At 29.7% G+C, this 27072-nt stretch overlaps 4 protein-coding genes across 7 annotated transcripts; 1 reads left to right on the forward strand and 3 right to left on the reverse strand.

The window, feature by feature from the left end:
- Positions 1-696: 696 nt before the first annotated feature.
- On the reverse strand, positions 697-14581 carry LOC117220996 (macoilin-1). Of its 3 annotated transcripts, none has more exons than XM_033471526.2 (12): positions 13824-14581; positions 12249-12390; positions 12031-12157; positions 11597-11726; positions 11402-11468; positions 11113-11323; positions 10765-11023; positions 10442-10687; positions 10007-10165; positions 9416-9694; positions 9018-9211; positions 697-8800 (listed from the first exon to the last, which is right to left on the reverse strand). In XM_033471526.2, exons 1-12 carry the CDS (start codon positions 13901-13903, stop codon positions 8538-8540), a joined length of 2157 nt encoding a protein of 718 aa, XP_033327417.1. In that variant the 5' UTR covers positions 13904-14581; the 3' UTR covers positions 697-8537. The 3 variants fall into 3 exon arrangements, with proteins under 3 accessions (XP_033327417.1, XP_033327415.1, XP_033327416.1); XM_033471524.2 differs by having other exon boundaries at positions 10007-10183; positions 13824-14579; XM_033471525.2 differs by having other exon boundaries at positions 10007-10183; positions 11116-11323; positions 13824-14555.
- Positions 14582-15251: 670 nt separating this feature from the next.
- Positions 15252-16982, forward strand: Sting (transmembrane protein sting). Its single transcript, XM_033471471.2, has one exon. The coding sequence runs from the start codon at positions 15627-15629 to the stop codon at positions 16605-16607; it is 981 nt and encodes a 326-aa protein (XP_033327362.2). The 5' UTR covers positions 15252-15626; the 3' UTR covers positions 16608-16982.
- A 113-nt stretch (positions 16983-17095) lies between these two features.
- Positions 17096-19684, reverse strand: Thor (eukaryotic translation initiation factor 4E binding protein thor). The gene is made up of 3 exons (XM_076522435.1): positions 19543-19684; positions 17797-17952; positions 17096-17447 (listed from the first exon to the last, which is right to left on the reverse strand). The coding sequence occupies exons 1-3, from the start codon at positions 19682-19684 to the stop codon at positions 17398-17400; spliced, it is 348 nt and encodes a 115-aa protein (XP_076378550.1). The 3' UTR covers positions 17096-17397.
- A 1210-nt stretch (positions 19685-20894) lies between these two features.
- Positions 20895-26912, reverse strand: eIF4A (eukaryotic translation initiation factor 4A). Of its 2 annotated transcripts, XR_004490389.2 has the most exons (8): positions 26764-26912; positions 25719-25836; positions 25440-25587; positions 25250-25359; positions 24890-25165; positions 24303-24754; positions 23321-23515; positions 20895-22126 (listed from the first exon to the last, which is right to left on the reverse strand). XR_004490389.2 is itself a non-coding variant. In XM_033471469.2 (7 exons), the coding sequence occupies exons 1-7, from the start codon at positions 26784-26786 to the stop codon at positions 23371-23373; spliced, it is 1272 nt and encodes a 423-aa protein (XP_033327360.2). In that variant the 5' UTR covers positions 26787-26912; the 3' UTR covers positions 22356-23370. The 2 variants fall into 2 exon arrangements, 1 of the variants encoding a protein (XP_033327360.2); XM_033471469.2 differs by lacking the exon at positions 20895-22126 and having other exon boundaries at positions 22356-23515.
- Between the last annotated feature and the right edge of the window lie 160 nt (positions 26913-27072).

Genomic DNA, 27072 nt, shown 5'->3' on the forward strand with positions numbered 1-27072 from the left:
TCCAAGTGAAACTATATGATCATACATAGACAACAAATATAACAATATTCTCTGATGCACAACTAAATTACATACCTTAAATGGGTATGGGTCGTCTCGTCTAAAATAAGAAAATGCCAACTCTATTTAAAACGTTTCTGATTTAATGTGTTCTCATTAATATCATTTTATTAAACATTTTACATTGTACATCATGGTGTAGATCTTAGTAGCCGATGTTAGATATCGAGACTCTCGAATCTCGAGACTGTCTCGAGACGAACCGAGCCGGGCTGCATCGAGACTCTCGAGATTGGTTCGAGACGAATCGAGACTCTCGAATCTCGAGACTGTCTCGAGACGAACCAAGCCGGACAAAATCGAGACTCTCGAGTCTCGAGATTTATTCGAGACGAATCGAGACTGTCGAATCTTGTCGAATCTCGAGACTGGCTCGAGACGAGTTGAAATGGAGGCTGGATCCGCGCAGAAAGAGAAAAAGGAAGAGATCAAGGATAATGTTCAGGCTCGAAACTTGTTCGTCTCGGTTACTGTCGAGATGATCTCGAGACTTTCAAGATTACGGACGTCTCGCAGTCTTGATTAGCCATCAACCGTATATGCACACCCCGCATGTTCGATTTAGAAAGACCACGAATTATTTTTCAACACTTGAAAGATTTACAAATCTAGTTAAAAATCATATGCATAATAAAATTTATTTAAATCTATTTATTTATATCGATAAACACATATTTATGTACATGTTTTTTGTGCGAAATTTCTTTGTATTTCAAGCTCAAAAGTACCAATTCGTCTCAAATCAGTCTCGAGACGAAAAGGTCTCAGGACTTGAATATGCGAATTAGAATTCACAGGATTGTAATCATAAAAGGTTTGAAGTTTTTACATAAGAAAGTAATATTTTATTAATGTTACCATTTCCATCATTGTACAATAGAGCACAACAGGAACCGTTTAAACCGAAAAATAAAAGAGGAACAGGTTGAAAATTAAATTAAAGTTACAACGCATAACTTAAGGACTACAGCAAAGAAGGATCTGCTATTTAAAAACTCAAAGGATTAAAATTATAATAAAAATTTAGGATACCCCCCCCCCCCCTCAAGGAGAGCATGAAAATGTAATTCTGCAACCTTTTTTACAAGAATACAATAGATTAACGCACACTCTGCCAAAATCTGATGTGTCTATTTCTTAACATGAAAAGAAACCTGCGAATAAACGCAAGGCATTCATGCCATGTATACATTTTCGAGATCAAAACAATACATTACAAATAAGTACCTGTATAAAGAACAAATAAATAATCATATTACACAAAACATAAGATGTATACTTACATGTATACATACTCAAATGTATATATTCATATTTGCATGCATCTTTGTACGCATATATATATGTATAAGGAATTAATGTAAATTAAATATCATCTTCAAAATCGTGTTTTCGAGAATTAAAAATTGTACTCTGTATAAAATCGTTCGTCCTTAATCATTGTTATGTGAAAAAGTTTCACGAATTAATGAATTTGTCATGATCTTAAACCATCATGAAAACTTTGTTAAATAAGTAGTGAAATTTGTATAGGAAATTATGAAACATGGGAAAATATGTGAATTCCTCGCTTCCAAAGATATCGAAAAATCTTTCACCATTTTGAAGATTACATAAAGTGACTGCATTCAACAGTTTTTGAAACGGCGTTTACCAAAAGTTTTTATACAAAAATTGTAATTGTGTATACAGTTTGTGTGTGAAGACGAAATCTCAGAATCTGAAATAGTAGAGGATTTTTCGATATACAATCTCGGAGACAGAAGATTTTATGTTTCGGCTTATGTATATCGTATTTGTTAGACTAGAAAATTTTAAGTAGCGCCAAGTCTGTGATAACAATCGAGAAAACTCTGTGAATTTAATGAACCATGATCAACAACGTAACATTAAAATTATAATTATCTTTATAGATGAAAAGGGCATTTGCGTGCATTGTCATGACATTCGCGAGATCAAAAATATACCTTTCTATCGAATTACATATCGTTAAATTTTGTAATGTTGCCTTAACATTAAATTAAAAGTACAATTCGAGTAAATAGGAAGTCAAACCATGGAAGCATAATTATTCATTTATTAAAAAAACATGCGCAGTGCTCGTGAAAATGCTTAATGAAGTAAAACCATATTTATAATAGGGTAATTGTTATTTTGGTTCACTAAATGAACATGCAATTCTAGTGTGTTTCTACTTATGTATAACATAAAAGAAACAGAAAGCGTATGGATACTGTACAAATTAATGCACCTGCACTTTTATAATTCTACAAATACTTTTTACAGTAACATACATTAACGCACTGCTACAAGAAATTTGAATAGATTTATTCTGCTTTTATAAGACACAGAAACAGTTTGAAACAATTTGAGAATGTCTATTATAAAATCACATAGTTCTATTCATTTTTCAAAATTAAAATCATAATTAAGCAGCGAATATTTTTAAACTATAACAATATTGTTTCAAAGTGAGTAGCAGTTGATCAATCGTCTATTAGTCATTTCCGATTATATCCTTCAGATACGCGATAAGAATAAAGTAAAGAACAGAATGACTGTAACTGTGCTTAAGAGATTACTGTTTGGCACGGAAAATATATTTTTACATCGTAAAATGGATGAATTTTGTTATCAATTTATTACAATAAAAAATTGTATAATACTATAGAAACAGAAATACATTAGTATATTTAAGTGCATATACAAGTACATTGCATGACTATATACATTATCAAGAAAGCACAGTGAACTGTATATCTAATGTTTCGAATTTGAAACTGTTTTTCTAAATCGCAATTTATTTATAAAATCTTTATACAGTAGAACCATGATTATTTGAACATCCTACTTTATAAGGATTTGTAGATATATTTTATGATGTTACACTTGCTTAGATGTCAACATGGAGAAAGATATGAATAATAAGAAAGGATATAGTTAGATAATCAATATTTAGATTGATTTTTAGACATTGGTGGTTCTAAAAACTATTTTCCGATGGTAACTATCTAAAATTGTTATATCAAAAAAGGTTCTGAAGTGGTAAATTAGAAAAAAAGTATGTATATGACTATACATTATACTTATTTGTAATAAATATGGAGTTCAGATAATTAAGATTCTACTGTAAGTATAATAAATCCAATACCTTTTATTACATTATTTTTCTTACAAAATGTTTAGTCAAGACTCACACAGCTACTATATTATACATGTACATATATGTATATATAGTTGTAGCAATAAATGTGTGAATTACCAATTAAAATTGATATATTAATAACTTCGTTCACATTTATGTTTGATTAGAAAGTTATATACATATTAATGAAGATATACATAGAGTCGAATTCCCGAATTCCCGATTTCCCGCTTTATAACTGGATTTAGTTACATCCTCTTAGTGTGTTATTAAAAAGGAAGCAGCATAATCCTGGATATATTTCTTATTGTAATGATATTTTGTAATTTTATCATTAAAGTATAATATACAACATATTACTTCATTATATTCAACTTTTATCCCGTTAATTTATGGCTTTATTTTACACAATAATAAATACACACGTTATATACATACATAATGCATGTGTAAGGAAAACAATATTATTCTGATTCATGGTTTTATATCATCCTGTTTTATATGTATAATTGTTATCTTAAGGTTTTTTTTAATGTTATGATGAATTATATTCATTTTTCTGAAACAGTTTAATTGTCTGTGTTAAATTAATTTAAAGCTTTTATTTCAAATCTAAGAATAAAATTTTTTTATGTTTCTTATCACTTATTTTCAAACAAATTATAATAGAAATAATACTTTTTAATCTTTTAAGTATGCATAAAAGACTTGTCACGTTTATCTCTCATATGAATAATTTATTTCTGTAACTTAAAATTGCCATCATTATCATTCTCACAATATTCATTTCCATACAAATAAGATTATTAACATTTTAAGTATAAAGTAATACAGTCATAAGATTCTCTACAAATCGTAAGATGTAATTAGTAAGCAATCATGCCATAGATGTAAAAAGCACCGTTTGATATCATATGCATTGTATTCTTGCGAATAATTAAATGTACGTGTATATGCTAGGAAAGTTAGGTGAACATACATATATAATATGAATGTGCGCGTGTATGTGCCCACATGTGTGCGTGTGTATGCCTTTAAAATATCACATTAGTTAAATATAAATAATATGAATTAATGAAATAGCAAAAGTAAACTATTTATGAAACCAGCCTTACGATAGAATTAAACCCGCAGTAGATATATATGTAGAAGATGGTCCATCCAAAACAGAAGACCGAAATAAATTTTAGCATTGAAAATATAAAAAAAAATAATTTACGCACGATTTGAACTATCATAAAATGCAAATATGGAGTTCATTAAAAACAATTTTACCATTTTTAAATTATTTTCATTTTCATAGAAAGTACATGTTTGCCAGTATGTCAGTATTATGCAACGAGTTTTTTTAACAACTTAATACAATAAAATATAATCGGTTAACAATGATATTTCAATTTTCGATATAATGATCCAAAGCTTCCTAAGAAAAAACTAACTAATAAACAACTTTGTACACCATGTTGTCTCCTAAAATATTTTAATTATACGAGAAATACCTTCTCAGGTCATCGAAATTAACGGAATTGTTTAAACGATTTAGTTTTGTTGAGCCACTCTGTATTAGCGACAAACTAATTAGAGTGTTCCCTGATCAGGTACTTAACATGCACTTGCAAGCACGTTGTGTTTTTAAAAGAAACCTTTCATCTCAAATCAATGTTTTTATGTAAAAACGTTCTTCATTTTTCTCATTAACGACACATTATGTTTAATCACATGTATGCTACATAAAACAGTATCTGGTAAATAATGAAATTGACATATAATTTTGTTTTGTACAAATAGAATGTTTTGTTGTTGAATATTTCCTTTAGAACAGTTTCCTTGTTTACAAACTATTCGACACAGACATAGTTCAATGTTATTTCCAACTTGTCCACAGTCTCTGATTATAATACTGTTCCCATTTTATTATTCCAGAACGGTACAACATTTCTTTTTAATGATTAATTTTAACTTAATTTAATTTCGATTATAAATGAAAATTGAATGAGAAGATTTCAAATAACTGTAATGAATCACAAGATCATTTTGTATTTTAAAAAAGAAAGCATGTTTCCTATTAAAATAAATTATATTAACAACTCTTATATATAGCACTTTAACTATGTCACGCAAGTGCCCAAACAATTTCAATAATTTTTTGTTTGCGTTTGGTCTATTTCAAGTAATTATTTACACTGTTTCATTATATCAAGGGGCTTATGCATACAATGATACAAGTTGACACAGATAGCAGTCCAATTAACTTTTAACTAAGAAGAAACAATGCTTACGAATGAAACTAGTTACCGAATCACAAGTGAAACAATAACTGAAAAGAAAATAATAAAATCTTGTGTATACAATTAAGAACTATTTTCTTTCTTTTGTAAAACTGTAACTATCAAGGTGCACTGACGTAATGATGTAAGCACATTAACCCTCAACAGTAGAATTGCCAACATCGGTGAATTATTAGAATAAAAAACAAAATATTTACATGCTTTCCAAAAACAAGAAATTAACATTTTTTTGTCGATAGTGAAACGTATAAATGAAGCAAAGGTTTTCTCAGAGTTACACGACCTTTGTATTGATATGCTTTAATTTTTCAAGCAAAAAAAATTTCTCCGCGTTTTTAGATTATTTATATTAACATAAAATAAAAGTAACTACGCAAACAGATGTTGATGTAGCTGGTCTTTAGTTCCTAATAATATCATACAAATAATGAACCATAACTACGCTTCAAATACAATCATCGTGTAAATTGAAAAATACCTGTGAAAGTATTATGTTGTGCATAAATATTCTGCAATTAGAGATTAGTATGTGGATCATCCAAGAAATACGAAATTAATAAAAAAAAATCATAAATATTGTGAATATCGCTTGGAACCTAAGAAGAGAAAAACAAGTAATAATTGTTATTGCTTTTTCATGTAAGGCAGAAATATCAAATGAATATTAGATACCTAATAAATATTTGTGCTTATAGAAATCCATTTGACTAGTTGGTCATGATCCACTATGCTATTAGTAAATTGTCATGACAGTGCCTTATATATACAATCATGGAAGAATGACTTTTATGATATTAACCAGTCGTTAATTGTTCATTGAAGTAAGCAGGTACTGGCTTTCTTGCGGATTTAAAATTCGTGTAAGAATTGTACTATTAAATGAAACTTTTTCTCACTTGTAATGCCATTTTTATTGTATTCACTGTAACTATTGCATTATGTTTTTAAAGAAAATCAATATTGATAGCAGTGTACTATTTAATGTTATTGTTAATCTTTTAAGGCTTAAAAAATAGAAAAAAAATATAACTTTATAGAAACATAAACTCTAATACCTTTACAAAAATATTTAAGCATCAAGCATTACTTGTTTTACATGCACATGCCTCAGTACTTAGTACGTCAATCTCAAAATGTTCAAAAAAGAAAAAAAAAAGAAACAAAATCAATTTAGTACTACTGAGTATTAAGACTACAAACTTAAAGGGAAAAGTTATAATATGAAATAATATACGAAACAATGCATCATACAAATGCTACTACTATGCTCTTTTAAGAGTGATCAAGTTTTATTCATATAATTTGTATTCTTAAGAAACAATTGTAAATCGTAACATTTGCAAATATATTGTTCTACAGATAAATCCTTCGTCTTACTGTTTCATTCAGACAGGTTAACAAAGTGCCATATAATTTGATTACCAATGACATTACAAAATAATAAAAATTTTAAATCTATAATTTGTGTCTATTATACTTTACAAGATTTAAGTTTTCAGTATGTAATATACTTAGTACTACTCCATGTTCTAGTATTTACTTAAGCCACAAACTTTCGAATTAAAACAAACTTTTTTTGCCTTCTCATTAACTTTACAAGTTTTACGAATCCTTTTAGTTATCACATTAAAACTGTACACATCTCGGAAAACGAGTTATAAAATATTTTAACGCTTATTTTATACCGTTCGAAAGCCAATACACAAAATATATCGCTAAACTAACAAATTATAGGCATTTAAAAATATTAAAAAAGTACAGAAATAAGAGTATCGATATAATGACGATCGTTAAAAAAATGAATTTGGCGTTCTGACATTTTATATCAATCTTCTTGAATGACGAACAACGGCAGGTTTTTTCAATGTATATTAATGGCTGGTTCTGGATGATCACATGACTTAAAATGGCTTCATTTGCCAAAGACATTAAATACAGTTTGTATGCTGGACTAGCTTCGTATTACGACTTGAGAAAGATTTGTGCCTACAACAAGTCGTCATAGATTTAGGCGTATGCTGTAGGAAGATCACGTACATACTAAATTCTTTTAGTCTTTTTCATAGTTCTCTAGTAAGTAAGAAATAAGCGCTACTAACACGCTGATCGAATTTAATGCTATTTCACATTCCTTTTTATCTATAATTACGGTGTTTTGAAAAATGTTACAACTGAAGCACTATAAAAAATTAATAAAATATATTAATTTGAAATTTCCAACGTTCTTTCTTTCATGAATCGCACACAGTAATATTTAATGCAATCTCAGCAGAAAATATTTTATATATAAAATCTACGTAGAAGTACTAAGTTTAATATAAAGGTCAATGATTATCTACGATGATTGGATTATGTATATGTTATTGTTTTGCTCCATGTTGGTTGCTAACTTTCGAATACTTCTGTCATATGTATGGAATAAATGAGATGGGCACCTGCAAGATCAACCTACAGCATGTTTAACAGGACGCAACTAACTTTTTAAATATTTTTAAACCCAGTAGTAGCCGCGTCCTATGGTCATGTATAGTTAATAACAATGTGTCATTTCAGATGACAAATCAGATGCAAACATGTTTCTAGAAGTCTCTCATGGAAGACATTGAAAGATCATCTCTAAAGCACTCAACTCGAAAGATGTATGAAAAAGTACTATATACTGATCTTCAGTAAAAAATTATATGTATAAATATTCTATATAGATCTCAAGAGAATTAGAAGTTTCAATTTTTATAGAATTAAAATAGAAAAAGTTCCATTCCAGTCAAAATACTATTTCCTTTTTGAACAAAAATTAAATGTATAATATATATTTGTACATATATATTTTTTTTCTCTGGAAAACATTAAGAAAATTTATTAGAAAAAATTTTAAAAATTTGATATTGATTGAAACATTCTTATTACAGTAAAATAAGTGTAATAGTGTGTAAAATCTAAGCTCGCATTTCGATCCCCATTGAGAAACACACTTGAAACATGTTTAAATAATCTATACTCAATTTCTGTAAAGTCTTGATTGTGACAACAAAAAATTGTAGTTTTTAAGCTTCGGTAGACGCTATCAGGGAATTCTTAGGTGTATATGCTGTCGCGTTTGGATCCAAGTTCGACACTGTACACCCTGGGCGGGGACTTTCATTAGAACGTATTTTTGTAACTGCGACTCTCACTTCATTATTCAACCGAAGCTTAGATGTCGCACAGGTTGGCGCAGGACCAAACGTGTCTTGTGGCATCACAGCTAAATCTTGGGCTATTTTTGTTTTTAGCATTTCAATTTCCTTTTCTTGAGATCTAATTAAACCTGATTCAACATAAAATGTATGATGTATAGTATATCCTATACTATATTTTAATTATCATATTTCAATTTAGTAAAATATATGCTGTAACCCGTCAAATTCGAAGAATATTTAATACAATGTGTAGCTATTTCTCAATTATATTTTTGCTCACTTATATTCAAGTAGAAACTTTGCTAATTAATTTATATGTAAATATGTAAATGAAAAGTTACTTACTGTCTTTAACTTCTAGCTCCCGCCTAGCTTCACCAAGTACAGAAAATAAGTCGAGCTTTATACGTGTTTCTGCACTTAAACTGTCTTCTAAATGAGCAGTTTTGTCTTGAAGCACATTAAGTGCTCCAAGTAAAATTTCAGACTCTTTGTGATTCTCCTTGCAACGTGTGACGTCTTTCTCCAGTGCACTACACCTAGTAACAAAATCATTTCGTTGTACTGATCAAATTATTAAACACATGATCAATCATTATCTATTTATAATTATATTTCTATTAAGTGAAATGTAATGTAATTTATGATCCTTGGAAGAAACATGCCTATTTAAATAAATTTATGTTAATCCTTTATAATATCATTTATCTTTAGATAAGCAGATATTTATAATATTACCGTACCTTTCTTCTTTTGTTTTAAGTTCTCGTCGTAAATTTTTAAGGTCTTGCTCCATTTGCGTTCTACGACTTTTACACGATTCAGTGCACTCTTGCCTGATAAGTGGTGGAGGTGGTGGTGGAATTGCAGATCGTGCTTCTTCTGCAGCTCGTCTTGCTCGTCTTTCGGAAACTAATGTCGCTTCGCAAGTTGTTCGCTGTTTTCTTTCTTCTGCGATTCTTTTCTCCAATGACGACATCGTTTGTTTATCTAATTGACGAGCTGTTACTAATCCATGTAATCTATCAAGTACCCAAATATAAAAAAAATTGCGCACACATTGGAAAAAGAAAAGCACTGTTTAATAGTTTCGAAAACAATTCTTCCATATATTTTTACGAGAAAATTGTGATAACTTTACTTTATATCTAATTGTTTCAAACTTTGTACTGAATTTTAATTTAACAGATAATCTGTTGTCTGATGGTCATGCTAACAGTCACAACTAGCAATACTAATAATACTCTTATTATTTACTTATTATTATGAACAAAGGTAGTAATCTCAACAGCCCAATTTAATCAATGGTGTACTTTGAATATTCTTCTACTCACTTGGTCTGTAACTGGTCATTGTCGTGCTGAAGCTGTTGTATGTCACCCTTAGCTTGACGTTCTCCATTCTGTAGAGTATTTATTTGCGAACGAAGTTCCTGTTCCAGTTGCCTACTGGATTGCAAGTCAGACTTCAAGCGCTTAATGTCAGCCTCGAGCCTGCGACACATCAGTAACCTATTTAAATGATATCAGATTACACTAACGAAAAATCTGACAATAACTTTAATGCTCTGTCATTTGATATGAGAGATTTTTAGTGAAAAATTTCAAACCTAGGAAAGGAATTTCTTCTTTTGTTGTGTTTATCAGAAATAAAAATATATCAAGTTCGAAGGTTCATCATAAGATTCGTTATTATACAGAAGGAGGATACAAAAAACTGAAACACTATAATATCGTTTGTCATGTAACTGAATAATACAAGCGATATACCTTTGACAATATTCGTCTTGCTGTTTTTGTTGTTCACTTATGTTATCAACTGGGGTTTTAATCTGACGAGTTTTACGTTCCCGTTGTGTATTAACAGTGGACGACGGTTCTCGACTTTCTTTAATATTATTCCACTTCCCCGTCACAGAACCATTAGTCTGTGATTTCATTGCGGTGTGCCCACAGTTACCACTTTTGATAAATTTGTCTTTCTCTATATCATTCACATCGAAATCATTCACAGATCTGTATTTTACATTTCAGAGTTTAGTAAATGTTCTGGATACTATACATTTACAGCAGACGCACAGACAATTACTTACCCGATCCTATCAATGAATTGTATATCATTGTGTGTGACAGTATTTCCATTAGTATGTATAAACCTTTTGTCATTTTTATCAGACTGTGATATACTCGTTATATTATGTTTATTGTGTTGTTCCTCTTGTTTCTCACCTTTATCTAATGACTTTCTGTGATTATTTTTTGCCGTAGCACTTTGAGCTTGTGATATAATTTGTGATCCTATATGTAAATTACCATTTTGTATACCTACTTCCGCAGAGTTATTACTGCATCCTATAATACATTCAATTATCAAATCAAACAGTGCTGAATTATTAAGAATATTGCATACAATGAACTGAAAGATAAAAATAAATACAAGCTACCTCTACTCTTTTCAGGACTTGGATTGTACTGTGGACAAAATTTATTAGATTGTATTTTCACATGTTGCTCGAACGACGAGGTAACATGTGATTGTGACTGAACTTGCTGAATTTGTTGCACTGTTGAAATTTGTTGTTCTAAAGGCAGTGCTTGCTGCAATAATTGTACATAAAATTCGTTTTCTTTTGCCACATCTTTTTGTTTTCTCTGGTGAAATAAATGTTAACATGTAGACATTGTAAAATTTTTTATGTATAGGGTATCTATCACAAGTTTTACATTTACCTCTCTCATCCTATGACCAATAAAGCTTTTAAAACCAAAACCTAATGTAACTACAGGATAACCAATGCTGAAAACAAACAATATTTTATACTATTAACATAGTACCTTCAAAACAAGTTAGTATTAAATGGTATTTAGCTTTACCATTATTTAAGAGAAAAAAAAGTTTCAATATTGTAAAAAATAAATATATACCAATGCGCTGCAAATGGTCGACAAAGATCCAAATGAAAAGGCATATGCCGTAAGTCTCTTAATCGAACCGCTGCCTCTATGTATAGAAATAATAACCATAGCATCACAGTCGGTAGACACACACCTTTGTCTATTCAACAACAATATTATACATGTATTAGTTTTATTGTTTAAATACAATCATAATATTATCTAATCTGCAGACTGGATCACTTTGTTTGCATAAGCAAATATGTAGGAACTGTTTTAACACAATTTATATGTACATGTATTACTAGAGAAATCAAATCTATAATAATACCGAAATTTAAAAATGTTTCTATGTATAAGGAAGTAAGAATCGGTGGGAATCATAAGTGAGTACAAATAACATGTTGACTTATCATACCCAGTTTACAGATTAAAAAATATTCATCTATGTTTTATATGTTTACCTGTATGCCACACATATTGTACCCAAACATAAGTACTGGCGGCAAAGAACAACCAATGTACTGGTATAAAGAAGAAACAAATCATATCTGACGTAAGCGCAATACAAATAAAAAATACAGAGAAGGCCTGAAAATATAATAATTTATATTATTGTAAAAATAATCATACATACAGATTGTATTAAAAAAAAATTCAATAATGTGACCTTGTTACTTACCAAGCCTTGATATTTGAAAGAATCGTAAACACTTCTGAGAAGTAGCCAAAATGGCCACAAAAATTCAAAACGGAATTCTAAAATGAAGTCTGCCAAAATTACCATGGCCCATAGCAGAAGAAATTTTAGATAAAGCAATGTACTGAAATAAAACATAAAACTATGTTACTTTTCAGTATAAAAGGACAAATTTAATAACTTTTTCATTAACAAATTATAGTTTGATAAGCTGTAATGTTGTTATGACTAATCATCAGTGAAACTAGTAAAGCATGAGCAAATATATCATATATTTTCATTAAACATACGAAATATATGTACAATAGAAACTATTTTATCGTAAGAAAATTTTACAATACATAATCTATTCATAATACATTGTTGTGCCAGAAAAACTTGTCATATAAATCTTAACTAATATTTGAAACCATATATAAAACACAGAATTCTTATAGAATTTCTTAGAATTTAAAATAAGCCAAGTGTCAACATTTACTTTTCTGTCTCCTAAATATGCTTTCTCTGTATCATATTACAATATATATTTTTTGAAAACTTTCATCAAAATTTTGTAACTTCTATTATAGGATAAGTTGGAATATATAAATACAAAGAAGCTTGAACGCACACAGGATATGCATCTGTATTGTTAAAATATAACAGAGATGATCTTAATATAACATAGAATACTTTAAATTATGTAGAAATAAATTACATTCAGCATTGTAAATTTTTAATAAAGTTAATTTTAAAAAATCTATGACAAAGTTATAGGTAATATATTAAAATGAAGCTGATAAGTATATATATATAATAATAAAATATATATACATATATATTTATAATACATATATATATACCATAATATGGAACAGAAGGAATATACAATTTGTGGTGAAAGATATTGTTTGTTTTGAAAACAAATATTATGCCTATCTATAAAGTATAAAGATTGGTATCAATCTAAAGCCAATTATAAATATAACCACCTATTATATTTCTTCCAGTTATAAATGCACATTCAATTTTGTACATAACTGTGTATTTCGATGAGTATAAACATTACAAATACAGAATTTCAGAAATAACAATTACTATGGATGTGAGAAATATGTATTAACATAAAGAAACATAATAAACTAAATGTTCAGTTACATTAATAAAAGTTTAATTACATAATTATATGTACAATCAAAACCGGTGAAGACTGAAAACAGACGTTTCGTATACTGTATATTGAACAATTGGATTTTTGTGACTGTTGATAATCAAGATTATTTAGGATTTCAAACGAACGTTTATAAACACGTAATGTTGTGCATGCTTCTACGAAAACAGGCACACATGGTCGAAGTTTTGCTAAATGTCAAGTTATGTCATGCAGCTTCTGGAAAGCGGCCGACAATCTCGCACCGACACAATGTATTGCGGAGGTTGATAGAGCTTGCGGTTGATCGGGGAACAGAGAAGCATCTGATCGACGGATTCAAAGATTCGAAAATAATGAACCGCAAGAGTTTTGATTATTTTGAAAATTAGCCATTTCAATGAGACATATGGCGGCGAACAATTTACCTTCCGTAGATTCCCTCGGTGAGCTTGTTGCGTTTCAAGGGCCTCCGAAGCTTACCGCACTCAACATTTCTTCTCTTCATATTCCTTGACACTTTCACTACGACCAAAGCGACGTTATTCGCGGCGAGCAACAGAACCGAAAAAACCGCAAATTTTCTACGGAGTCGTGAAAAAATCCACTGTCTCGCGCGCGACTTCTATCAGACTCTTTTGTTGTCATTCGTCTGCGGACAGATTCGAGGTTTTACAACGGTTTACCAAGCAGCTGATTGGTCCATTGTGGGACATGGCGCTAATCACCAGCAAATATCACCTGCTGGAATATTTACTTGCCGACCTGCTTTTAACAAGTTGTGCACGTTTTCTTTCACGTTTCGACGAATAAACTTGTGTTTCACAGTGGAAATTGTTGCTTTAGATAAGTCTGGATTATAGACTTTATCGATCGTATGTGCCTTCGATTGCACCATAGGTCAATCGACTTGTTTCACTTACGTTAACAGCGCTCTGACCTGGCAATATGCGTTGCTCCTTTCTGTCTCTCCTCACTTCTATCTTCCTTCCTCTTCACTATGTATGCTATTACAGTATTTCTCGTTGTAAGTTCAAATTGTCCTCCACTTTATAAACTCATTACTATACCTTCTATCCTCGTGCGGATCATGATTTGAATGGTTGTTGAATTAAGATAATCAAAATTTGCCGTAACAATTAAAGCTAGTTTCTTAAAGTTGTGCAATGCACAACGTTACGGGTTGAGATTTCGATGTACAAGTCGCAAAAATCTTTACGAATATCGTTTTATTCCATAGCAAACATGTTTCTTCGTATAATTTTTTCGAATTATTCTATTAGAAAACGTGAAATAAAATCTACTATAGGGCTGAATGTTTACTATTATTTCTGTTTTCATCCTCAACTGTTATTTTGAATATCAGAAAAGAAATTTTCTCATGTTATTAATTATGCATATAAAGATGTATTAGCTATTTATAAAAAAAAAACATGTGAAAAATAAGTTAAGATTACATACAGTGTTTTGTGAATAAAATGTATAGTTAAGGAACAAACTTTTATTTTCAAGTTTCAATTCTTGAATAAATTTAATTCTATTTTGAAAATTATGGACATTTCGATATTTATCTAAATTTACACTGTAAATAGTTTTTATCTTGTTTTATGTTTTCTTTCTCTTTTGCCTTAAGTACGGTACACATAAAGACAACAGGTCACAAGTCATTTCTTAAATAAGTTACTCGGTGTAGATTTACAAACCCGTAATAGAAATTAATGAATTACATATGTACATATGTATGTATTTTTATTAAATAAATGTATAAAAGCTTTTAAGAAATGTCATAAATTTATTGTTTATATACATAATAAATTATGATGTATATTCTTTAGATACATATGTATGTATTTCATAATGTGTACAATAGTATCGTTAACTTCTCGAATATGTTCGAAAGTAAAAAACATTTGAATACGCATTATGTTTCGGTTACGTCAAAATTTACCAAATTTGTAACACATGCATTGTTTGATAAAGGATGTACATGAATGTATATATATATTGACATATGCATTTACAATGTGTATTACGTGCAATATTTGAGTTAATCCATTTAATGTAAACGTATGCATTGTTACGTATTTATTAATATTTTGTTTATTATTGAAGATTTTAAATAACTGATAAACAATAATATATATATATATATACTGTACAAGAGAAAGAGAAAACTATTTTCAAGGAATCAGGTTATCTTTAAAAACTTCACTATCGCAATATTATCAACAATGATACGTTTTATAGATGACAAAAGCTCTATAATTTCTGTGAAGGATCATATACTTATGGCAATAAGCTTGAATACTTTATATATGTGTATAGATTTTTTAGTGCAAAGTTTTCAGAATTTGTTTACAAATTCTTCTGGCATGAGTGCATTTAAAAGTGTTCTTAATATGAATATTTTTGTGACAATTTTTGCTATTCAGCTAATAGTCTTTATGATTATTTCTGTTCATGCATATGAACTCTTTTTTAAGAGAATTCAAAGTTGTACATTAATGTGCATTGGTTGGAGTATATTTTCAGTTTTGTTAATAAAACTTATCCATTGGCTTGATACAAGCAAAAAAAATAATTTCAATATTGATGCGATGCAAGGTTTGGATTATGGAACTGGAATGGCTTACAGTTATTACTATGGATACTTGAAACTGATATTGCCCTCAACAGGAACTTCTCAAAAAGGTTTAATTGAGAAAATTGAAAATATTGAGGACTGTCATAATATATCAATAAGTTGCCACAAATTATTCATTTTAATTCCTTCATCAACATATATACCACCGGATCTTAAAGAAATTTCGTATCAATGGATGGAAAGCGTAGTTGAGTTAGAAGAAGATGTACGTGATCGAGCAGGAGTAAAAAGAAGACGATATCACAATAATCTATATAAAATTTATCCTAATGGTATAAGGACAAACGTTATACCTGAATATGTAGTAGCAGAAGGTGCTACACCTCTCATGACATTCTTCGAAGTTCAGAAACATGCTCATCCTGAGACAAATATTTATAAAACATATCGTGAAAACATTATACAAAAGTTTTATCTAAAATTGAAAGATTTAATAGAGAATGATCCAGAGTGTAATGGTCTTTGTGATTTAATTTATTATGAAGATTACGATGATAAGGGCGAGAAAGTTAATGTTGCCAAAGTCATACTAGAGAGACTGAATAAAATTGGTAATATAAATCCTTAAAGATATGTATATTCTTTTCTATAAGAATGCAGAACTACAGAAGGAGATGTAATTACGTCAAAGAACTTTTAGATCATTTGATCTATAACGCACAATAAACATACAATAAATGTGTGATATATCAACATGTCTTTAAAGTATGTGTCTAAAACTGTACATTGATTGATTTTGTTGTCACATGGACTAGACAGCATACTTACTATAAATACAAGTATTTATGTATGTGAATGAGTATGTGGACTGACATTTCTGACTTTTGTCTATTCTATCTTATCTTAATAACTACACTACTATGTCATACAAAAATGGAACAAATTTTTGAGACAACCCAATAAACTGTTGTAAGAAATTCAAATAAAATTTTGTATAAAAAGATTAATGAAATTTTACAAATGTAACAGTAATTGTAAAATAAAAACAAACGATCACGTTCAAACTAAAATACATAATAAAAATAATAAGGCTGTAAGAGTAATGAGAAGTAACTATTTGCAATGTCAAAATATTATTTATTAATAATGGTATCTTTGTTTGCAGTACAATATACAAAATAATTTATTTAAAAATTTCTTTTTATCTTTACTAACAGATAGGATGGTAAATTCTTATCATTGTATCAATTATGATCAATATTTTTTAATAAAACTTTTTGAAGACTTATACCTATAAGATCCAATAGTACATTTATACAAAAGAGTACATTATTTATATGTTTTCCTCAATCAACTTGGTTATTACTATTCATATAAATGGCTGATGCAATGCGAACACATCATAATCACAGAGTTTATTACATGTCCATTTCAAACTGTTCTGCCGATTCCTCTATAGCTGGTGTATCTGTAATAAATATGAAAAATTATAACGAATATATTTATCGTGTTCGTTATTATATTTCAATATAGTTAAATAAACTACATTCTTATTCAGTATACCATATATAGGATTCAGTTAAATTAATGCTTTTCGGATGTCTGTGAACGTATTAACAGAAACTTGCAGAATGTGTTACTGACAAATTTTGTTCTAATTGCACAATTAAGCAAAAAGGCATTAATTATTTAAATCAATTATTAATTATCACAAAAGTATTAATTAAATAATGATATTACATATAAACAAAGTATTACAATTTTAGGTATTTTAACAAATAAATTAAAGTGTTTACAAATAAAGTCTATATACCGACCTCTGTTAGTTTGCGTTTTTGCAGGTATTATGCTATTCAAAGATGAAGTTTTCAACAATTCAGCTGGTATCGATGATATATTCTGTGGCGGTGTTCGTGATATGGGAGAATTTTGTAAATTCATCAAGAAATCACGTTCATAAACTATGCGGGTACCTGTACAATTTATATTTATATTGATTCACAATTTACTTGTATAATAATAGAATTCCTTTATATATTTATATCATTTTAATCATTCATTCAAAGTTAATATCTAATCATCTAATAAATATAATTTATGTAATGAAATTTTTTACAAATCAAAATTATTCTATATTTGTGTATTTTTACTATTTACATTGAAGAAATATTAGCGGTATAGGATCTAATAATTTATAAATATAATTTTGGTAGCTAATATTAACTTACTTAGCATATCAGGAAAATACAAATCTTTATTCACTGTTGGAATCTTTTTCCGAATTAAATAACCATTGTGAAACAATGTCGAGATTCTTCACAACTTGCTGTATTATAACTTTCTCAACCTATTTTACAATATAAGTCATGTCTGGATAATTTTATAATTGCACTACAATTCTTTAACTGACAAAGCTTAATAAATAACAATAATAATATTTATATTGTTTTAAAAATTTTTACTGTCTATTGATAAATTTCATCACTACAATATTGTAATGAAAATAACTAGATGCAACTATTGAAAGCTACATGTAGTGAAGCTACTAAGATTTATAAACTGAGTGCAGAGAAAGATGTGTAATTCTATTTTTGCATCGATCTAATAAAAATTAAATCAACATATACTTACCAACATTAATGACTATGCATTTTCATTAAATGTTTTATTCTCCTCTTTGCTGCAGTTTTTACAAAATTATAATAGTAATTGTAATTATAAAATTTTTCATCAAAAGTTTTTGCTATTTATTCTACATATAATAATTCTGTATTCAACATACAATAATTCTGTATTCTATAATATTTTATAATCATTACAATCATTGATAATTAAATGTTTCCTTTATTTATTATTCCACATATGTTCCTACAGTTATAAAAGCTATTTTTCATCATTATATAACGTAAAACTGTATTTAACTGAAATAATTTTTCCTAAAGTCTAATATTTCACAATTATATAACAATTTTTAAATGTAAAACCTTGTATAAATATTTACGTATTTTCATATTTCAATTAAGAAATTTTATTTTCCAAAATCAAATTACGATATGCTAAAATTATTTAATGTAGCAAAAGGAAACATGAAAAACTTTCTTAAATTATAATCAAATATTATATTCCCTTTCCATATATTGAACTATTAGTTATCCGAATATTAAATCAATAAAAACTTTTAATCTTTTCGAATAAACTACATATATGTACACAAAAATACTATATTTAAACTTTTATATATTTATAGTGAACATACTCGTGTGTTTACATTATATACCACACACATTTAAACACACTAAACTATCATCCTCAAAACATAAACAGTAAATATGTTGATAATGAAATGAAAATCTTCTGAAAATTATATTTGTAGAAGTTTTAATTATGATCAATTAAGACGTTCTGCAACTATATTAATGTTTATTGACTGTTTCATCAATTGAATAATATACAATTTATAGAGCTTTTTACATGTAAGATCCACGATATCTTTATGTTAATTAAAGTTCCATACTAATCGTACCTTCGAATAAGATTGTATTAACGAAAACAAACTCACTGACCTCCAGGTGTTGTTGAAAACAGCGTTCCACCAGGGGTGGATGAATAATCAGCAGGTAACTGACTAGGATCGGAGAACAATATTTTCTTCAAAGGTATACTTTGGCTTTGAGTAGCCTGCCTTGCGATGGGTGATGCAGACATACTTGATTTTTGGATTTCTTAGCAAAGAAAAAAAGAAGAATTTAATAACGTCAGTTTAAATAGACAATAAAGGTAATATCTATTGATGGATCGTCTATCTTGTCGATAACGGAATGTAGTGCGTAATTACCAAAGAACAGCACGTTCTACGCACCGATTTTAAACTGGGTATATTTACGAACGTTAAGTAAAAAGCAAAAACAAAAACCGCCTCGAAAATTTATAGAAGCTCGGGCCCGCGATTTTTAAACATTATAATGTTCTATGTTAGTGTAACCTTGAATAAATATAAACATATACGTAACCTAAGAAAACGAACCTTAACCGCGCTCTAGAATTCAGTGACTCGTTAACACCACGCGATAATAATTGTTTTATGTAATTTCAGTTCGCCTCCCTCTCCTCTCTCCACTTCTTAGAAACTATGGAAATGTCCTGAAAGCGTTTTTAGCGACGTCTATGAAACGATAGGGGAACAAGCGAATTAAAGTTGGTATGTATGAAACTTCTTTCTTTATAATAAAGAATTTTATAATTTGAATAATAATTTTAACTATAATCTGTTCTTTCTAATATAATATTGTTAATTTAAATATTTATATATTAAAATAATAAGAAAGTTTGTCAAATTCGTCTGGAAAACATCTGTAAACGGTAATGCACGAGTTCCATTCTGTTATACAATTCAAATTTCAAATTTGTTAGCTAGGCATACGTAGGTACATATATCAATCCAGAATTTATGCTAAAACTCTAGCAATTGAAATCTGTGTAATATTATCGTAAATTTGTATTAAATCAGGTAAAAATCGTCAAACTATTGCATTTTAATCCTTTTTACAAAGATATAATGGTAGCAAAATATGTGTAAAATTATTATATCAATAATTCGTCATTTATGTTAGCATACTTTTAAACATTCAATAATTAAAATTGGAAATAACAATAAAAGTCAAATATTTCGATATGAGATGCAAGATTATGTGATATAGGAATAATTTTATTTTTAAATGTATTCTACTAAACCTTTTCGAAAAAGAAAAAAATGAAAATTATAGGATTTAGATATAAAATCGATATTTTACATTAGTTTTATCTATATTTAGCATCGAAATGTAAGTGGATTCTAATCACAAGTATATACCTTTCACTTTTTATTAAATGAAATACTACTCTGTCATGATTACAAATAAAAATACTTCCTTGATAATTTCATCAGTAAATATTCAATTTATACACATTTCCATTGTTACAAAATTGTCATTATTAATATAATATAATACAAATATCAACTTAGGTTTGAAAGAATACATTTTTTGTTTACACATAATGAAGATCAAAATAAATTGATAACAAACCAGTATTATACGCTTACATCGTATTTTAATGTACATAATCTAATATGCCAAATATAAACCATTAGTTTATATGGAGCATGACTCTGTCTATTCATTCATATTGGAAACCTAATATTTTGCAAAAGTTGAATGTACTATTTCATGATTGAAAAATTAACAGAAAGACCAAACATAAAGTATTATTTCTGTACATGTACATACTCATGTTAACTGTTCAAATGCATAGCAGAGGTATTCTAATCTCAATAAATAATCTTCCTAAGTTATTTCATTGTTGCTTTATATAAATATTAATTACTGTACTTCATTATTATAAATAAATTATAGTTACAGATGTTTTTAACGTGTATTCATTCTATATATAAACTTCACATTTAAAAGTATAATCTAATATTGAGATACATTAAATCCACTGTACCAGATGGTAAGGTGAATGGGTATATTTGAAATGAATAATGTGAAGCAATGAAGCAATGAATACTTACAAATAACAGTTCGTTAGTCCAATTTCATCGTGGACATTTTACAATGGGTAAACACATGGAAAAATTCATATGATGCCAATTTAGAAATCATTTGCAGTGCTTACATTACTTAATATTGAACAGTTTTCGGAAATTCGAGCAATTTCTGAATAGATAGACGGTGATGTTTCAATGATAATACAAAATTCTGAATATTCTTTCCCATTCGAGTTTACAAGAAAATACTCCAACTTTCGAAAACTATGATACGATAACCAGATTATCATCTCTGATATCATTAGATAAAAACAAAGTTCTCACAACTTATGAAACAGATTCGAATTTTATTCCTAACAAGACACAGATATATAACTAATACGATAGAAAGTACTTTCATAGTTTTTTATTGACAAGATATAAAATGATTATGTGAAAGGTTCCATAATTATTTAAGAATAAATTATGCAAGCGTGTATAAATAATAAATGGATATTTATATATTGCTGACAGCCTGCAAAAGGCAGGAAACTAGAAAGGTAATCGATTTACAAAACTTCTATTCGAAATTTGGTTTTTATTTCCAAAAATATCTCCCTCATTTCTGGACAGCTCAAAATTGCCTGCAAATACAAATAAAAAACTGTGAGAACTTCTTTAATAATGTATTCGGTTTATAGAACTTGTTCCCGACTCGATCTGGTAATAATATTTTACTCAATTTTGATTTCGATATACTGTTACTTTAGATTCGGTCCTTTCTTTTCTGGAGTTCTTTTATTTTTTAATTAAATTGTTCTCAGCGAACATGTGTATTAAGCGTAATATGAATGTAATAACAAAAACCACAAGTAAAAGGTCAAACACTTTATTTCTTAATGAAGGTATGTACTTGGGATTTGGGATATACAAAAATTCATATCGTCTAAGTCTGAATTGTACATCTCCTTCGGCAACGCTTGTGATTAAAGTATCCCTTCCAATACCCAACTAAACCTCTGCCTAGACGAACACGTTGCAATCGCGGTGGTAGGAGCGTTGAAGAAGGGCCACAGAACATGGAATGAATCATCCAATTGGAAAAGGCGCGTAAAAGAAAAGGTGAAATAATAAGATGGTTCAAGACAAAGAATTTGAAGTTCATAACGAAATTTGGATACACAGGGAGATAATACGGCGGGTGCATCTAGACAATAGAAAGTTTCGGAAGGGTAGTAGCAAAACGGTGAAAAACAACCGAACTGGGTGAAATGCCTGACTCCACACTTTTTTCTTTTTATCACCTTGCACTAGTTACAGTCGCGACGATTGTATTATTAATAATTCTACAAATTCGTTCAGCGAAACTGTGAACACTTAGCTTTTCGTGACAGTAATGCAGGGGTACCAGGAATATTAATAGGGGTTATATATAATATATATGATAAAAATAGAAGCAGGAAATAGAGGAATAAATACAGACCAAGAAGAAAAAAGCGTAAGAGTATACACACCAGTTAACGGTAATATAACAGCGGTACGAGCGAAGAGTGGTAGAAACAGTAGTATGGTAATATATATACATATATATATGTGTATATATATATGTATATATATCTGTACTGATAATTGTAATAATTATTATATGTAATAGTACTAATTTCTCTAGATTAGCGAATAACTATTCCTGTAAACTACTGTTATAAAATGAAATTAAGGCGAGAACGTTGGAATATTTTGGTAAATCGCGTTTACATAAGCGATTGTAATTCACCAACTCACTCTATATATACTCACACACCATGAGAGATCAGCTGAGAGCTCCGTATTTCACTTACTTTTATTTCTTTTTTTTGTAATTATAATGAATTATAGCCAATAGTCAGATTTAGATTAAATCTGCGACATTCATTGGCATTTCATCAATGCTAGTATTATAGAATTGTTCAATATCTTTTAAGGCCCGTTTATCGTCGTCTGTCACGAAGTTAATAGCCACGCCTTTACGACCAAAACGACCACCACGGCCGATTCTGTAACACACGTTTTAAAAATTATTTAATTTTCGAATATTATACTTAACCACTTGACATACAATGACGTCTGGGAGACGTCATTTACTTCATGTGCCATTGTAGACTTTGACGTCTCCAAGACGTCAAGAACTGTATTCGGCGAACGCCGTGCATTTCATTATTAGATTCTTTAATTGTTTCGGTCGTGCATTGATGCTGTTTTGTTTAGACTGTTGGAGATGCTTTCCCCCTCCTAACAGTACCGATAAACAAAATTGCATCGACAAATAAAACCGACCTGTGTTCTGGAGTATAATCGTGGAATGGGAGGTGTAGACAAGCAGGACCAATCTCTTGCATGTTTCCCCCTCATGAGAAAATGTGCAAAAGGATATAAAAAAATATTTTTTTATATGTTTGATGTAGCTATTTATAATGCTTATGTTTTATATTCCAAGTTGCCTACTTCACAAAAGCAATCGATTGTGAATTTTCGATTGAATATTGCAGAAGACATGCTTTGTAATTTGTCCCTGCCGGACTATCCGACACGCGGCAGACGTGTAATTAAAATAAATTATTATTTTATACTATTACTTAATTGTTGTACACTAACACTATACTTCAGCCCTATTGAATGTTATATAGCAATGTAACTTTAAAAAGAAAAGGCCCTGTTTCTGAGCTTGTACATGAGTGTCCAGTTGAGCCAAATTAAATAGTATTCTTCGGACGCGTCGATGCACATTTTATTCGTATGTCAAGTGGTTAATTATAGACAATTATTTTATAATTATGCATTCACCTGTGAATGTAATTTTCTCGATTAGAAGGTAAATCGTAGTTGATGACAAGTGAAACCTGTTGAACATCAATACCACGTGCTAAAAGATCGGTAGTTATAAGGACACGAGATGATCCAGTTCTAAACTGCCTCATGATGAGATCTCTTTCTTTTTGCTCCATATCTCCATGCATAGCGGACACAGTAAAATCACGGTTGCGCATGTTATCCGTTAACCAATCTACTTTGCGTCGTGTATTGCAGAATATAACTGCTTGAGTAATACTCAATGTATCATATAAGTCACAAAGAGTTTCGAACTTCCACTCTTCACGCTCAACATTGATAAAGAACTGCTTAATACCCTCCAGAGTGAGCTCTTCTTTTTTTACCAGGATTTGAATTGGAGTTCGCATAAAGCATTGTGACACATCCAGCACATCATTTGGCATTGTAGCAGATAACAATATAACCTAGAAAGCAACAATTTCTTATCATATCTTTTTCATTATCTTACAGATAATTGTCTATCTAATACAAGTCGTATAGAAGCGCAAATTAAAAGTTCACTAATAGTACTGTAAGCATAATTATAAAACTCAACATACCTGCACTTCATTAGGTAATAATTTGAATACATCATGAATCTGTTCTTTAAAACCGCGAGAGAGCATTTCATCTGCTTCATCCAGAACAAACAGTTTGATATTATTGGTGCGCAGCGCACGCCGACTAATCATATCAAAAACTCTACCAGGTGTTCCAACTACTATATGAACACCTTGATCGAGTTTCCGCATATCTTCACGTACATTGGTTCCTCCAATGCATGCGTGGCATTCGGCATGCATGAAATCTCCCAATGCAATAACGACCTTTTGGATCTATAAAACATCGAAATAATCAAATTAAATTTTATTTATGCCATAAATGTATTCATTGTTATTATACAACTAATTATTACTTACTTGTTGAGCAAGCTCACGAGTTGGAGCTAAGATCAAGGCTTGGCACTCCTTGATGCTGGTGTCAATTTGTTGCAAAATAGAAATGGAAAATGTAGCAGTCTTGCCAGTTCCTATTAAACATTGTATAAAGTGTAATTAAAGTTCTCAATTTATATAAAAGAAGAGATAAATATTAGTATTGATAATTTACCTGACTGGGCCTGTGCAATGACATCATGCCCACTAATACATGGCAAAATAGCACGTTGTTGAATTGCAGATGGTTTTTCAAACCCATAAGCATAAATACCACGTAGGAGCTCTTCTTTTAAATTCATTTCATCGAAGTTGTCAACGACCTAATTTTTCCACAACAAAAAGCACGAAATATTCAAACACAAATGAATTGAATTTCTAATATAAAAAAAACTAAATTGTAATGATTAATTGTTTTGGGCTTTCAGCTGGAATAATTTAATAATCAACTTACAACATCCCAATTGGTCTCGATGACTCCACCTGGGTCCATCCCAGAGGGTCCATCATACGATGATTGTTCACTTTCACTAGGTCCATTTTTGGAATCTCCTGGCCATTGATCATCATTTCTGAAATATAAGTAAATAATAAATTAAGATAATGCTTTGTAATGTCAAAGCTTATGTGTTTACATCACAATTCATACATTTTTTAAAATGTTTTGTTATTACATTGATCATATTTTTAAAAGGAGAATCTGTTTCAATTTCTAACAATTTTATATTGCATACATTTCTTCGATAATAATGAAATCGAAATTGTGATAAGTAATATAAGTTTCCTAACTAAACGAGATTAAAACATGCAATTTAATGCAATAGCATCTAAACTGAGTAATACTTTATTAAAATATTAATTATTACCTACACGTGTAATGATTTGCTGCTAGAGAGAAACCGTTAAATAGATATGATAATGATTTTATTGATGACTTGATAGATGCGTTGACAGTGACTCACGCGAAAGCATGCCCTAACAGGTAAGGCGCGTTTTAATTAGAAAGACTTCATATGCGTAATTTTTCGCGGTATTTCACAAAGTATGCGGTTCCCTTCGTAATTCTTCCATCGAATTTTTCGAAAATTCATTTTTTTATTACGTAATTTTAAGTGTAAAGTAAAACGTGTTGGCGTGTCGAGTAACATGCTGGCTTATCAAAAATCAAGTTCAAAGTATAAGAAAAACGCTGCGAAGTTCAATACATTACTAATTTTTATCGTTTTGTTTTCCACGGTCAGAAGGTTAGGAAACTTGCTATCGACGAGAGATTCAGATTAAATTTGTGAACAATGTGACAAAAACGAATGCACGCCATGTTGTCAGTCTCATGTCCATGAATTCGTCGATTGCGGCACTATTTTTCGGAGTATACCGCGAACCGTGGACGTCCGATTTTGCACAATGGAAAATTCGAGAAAACATTAGATAGATGGAAAATTTTCAGAAGTCAAAAAAGCAAACACTTTTGGCGATTACACGAGAAAAACCGAACTTACCTTCGCTCAGAGGTATGCGACATGTTCCGCTCACAAGAAGTCGACGGAAAGGACGACTTCCTATTGCGTCACAAGGAATATTCTTACGAACGCCGTACAATGGCGCTGCGAGCGCTCTTCAAAATTTCACTAATCTTTCGAAGTGCTTAAACTTGTTTAATGTATACAAAACAGTGATCAAATTATTCGAGGTATATGCTTTTATTATTCATGCACTCATTTTTAATACTTTATTTAACCGTAGAATATTTTTTGCCGTACATGGTTATTGCGCATAAGGGAAGTGCGTCAATTACCCACAATCCTCTG

Source organism: Megalopta genalis, chromosome 5 (genome assembly GCF_051020955.1).
Source record: "Megalopta genalis isolate 19385.01 chromosome 5, iyMegGena1_principal, whole genome shotgun sequence".
Lineage (NCBI taxonomy): Eukaryota > Metazoa > Arthropoda > Insecta > Hymenoptera > Halictidae > Megalopta > Megalopta genalis.

Coding starts and splice junctions, on each gene's coding strand:
- Thor (XM_076522435.1), bottom strand. CDS start 19,684: ATGTCTGCATCACCCATCGCAAGGCAGGCTACTCAAAGCCAAAGTATA. Junction 17,953..19,542: donor GTTTTCAACAACACCTGGAG/GTCAGTGAGTTT, acceptor TAAATTGTACAG/GTACCCGCATAGTTTATGAA. Junction 17,448..17,796: donor AAAAACGCAAACTAACAGAG/GTCGGTATATAG, acceptor TATTTATTACAG/ATACACCAGCTATAGAGGAA.
- LOC117220996 (XM_033471524.2), bottom strand. CDS start 13,903: ATGAAGAGAAGAAATGTTGAGTGCGGTAAGCTTCGGAGGCCCTTGAAA. Junction 9,695..10,006: donor AATGACCAGTTACAGACCAA/GTGAGTAGAAGA, acceptor GGTACTTGATAG/ATTACATGGATTAGTAACAG. Junction 9,212..9,415: donor CTTAAAACAAAAGAAGAAAG/GTACGGTAATAT, acceptor TTTTGTTACTAG/GTGTAGTGCACTGGAGAAAG.
- Sting (XM_033471471.2), top strand. CDS start 15,627: ATGATACGTTTTATAGATGACAAAAGCTCTATAATTTCTGTGAAGGAT.
- eIF4A (XM_033471469.2), bottom strand. CDS start 26,786: ATGTCGCATACCTCTGAGCGAAG. Junction 25,360..25,439: donor CATTGCACAGGCCCAGTCAG/GTAAATTATCAA, acceptor AATGTTTAATAG/GAACTGGCAAGACTGCTACA. Junction 24,755..24,889: donor TATTACCTAATGAAGTGCAG/GTATGTTGAGTT, acceptor GTTGCTTTCTAG/GTTATATTGTTATCTGCTAC.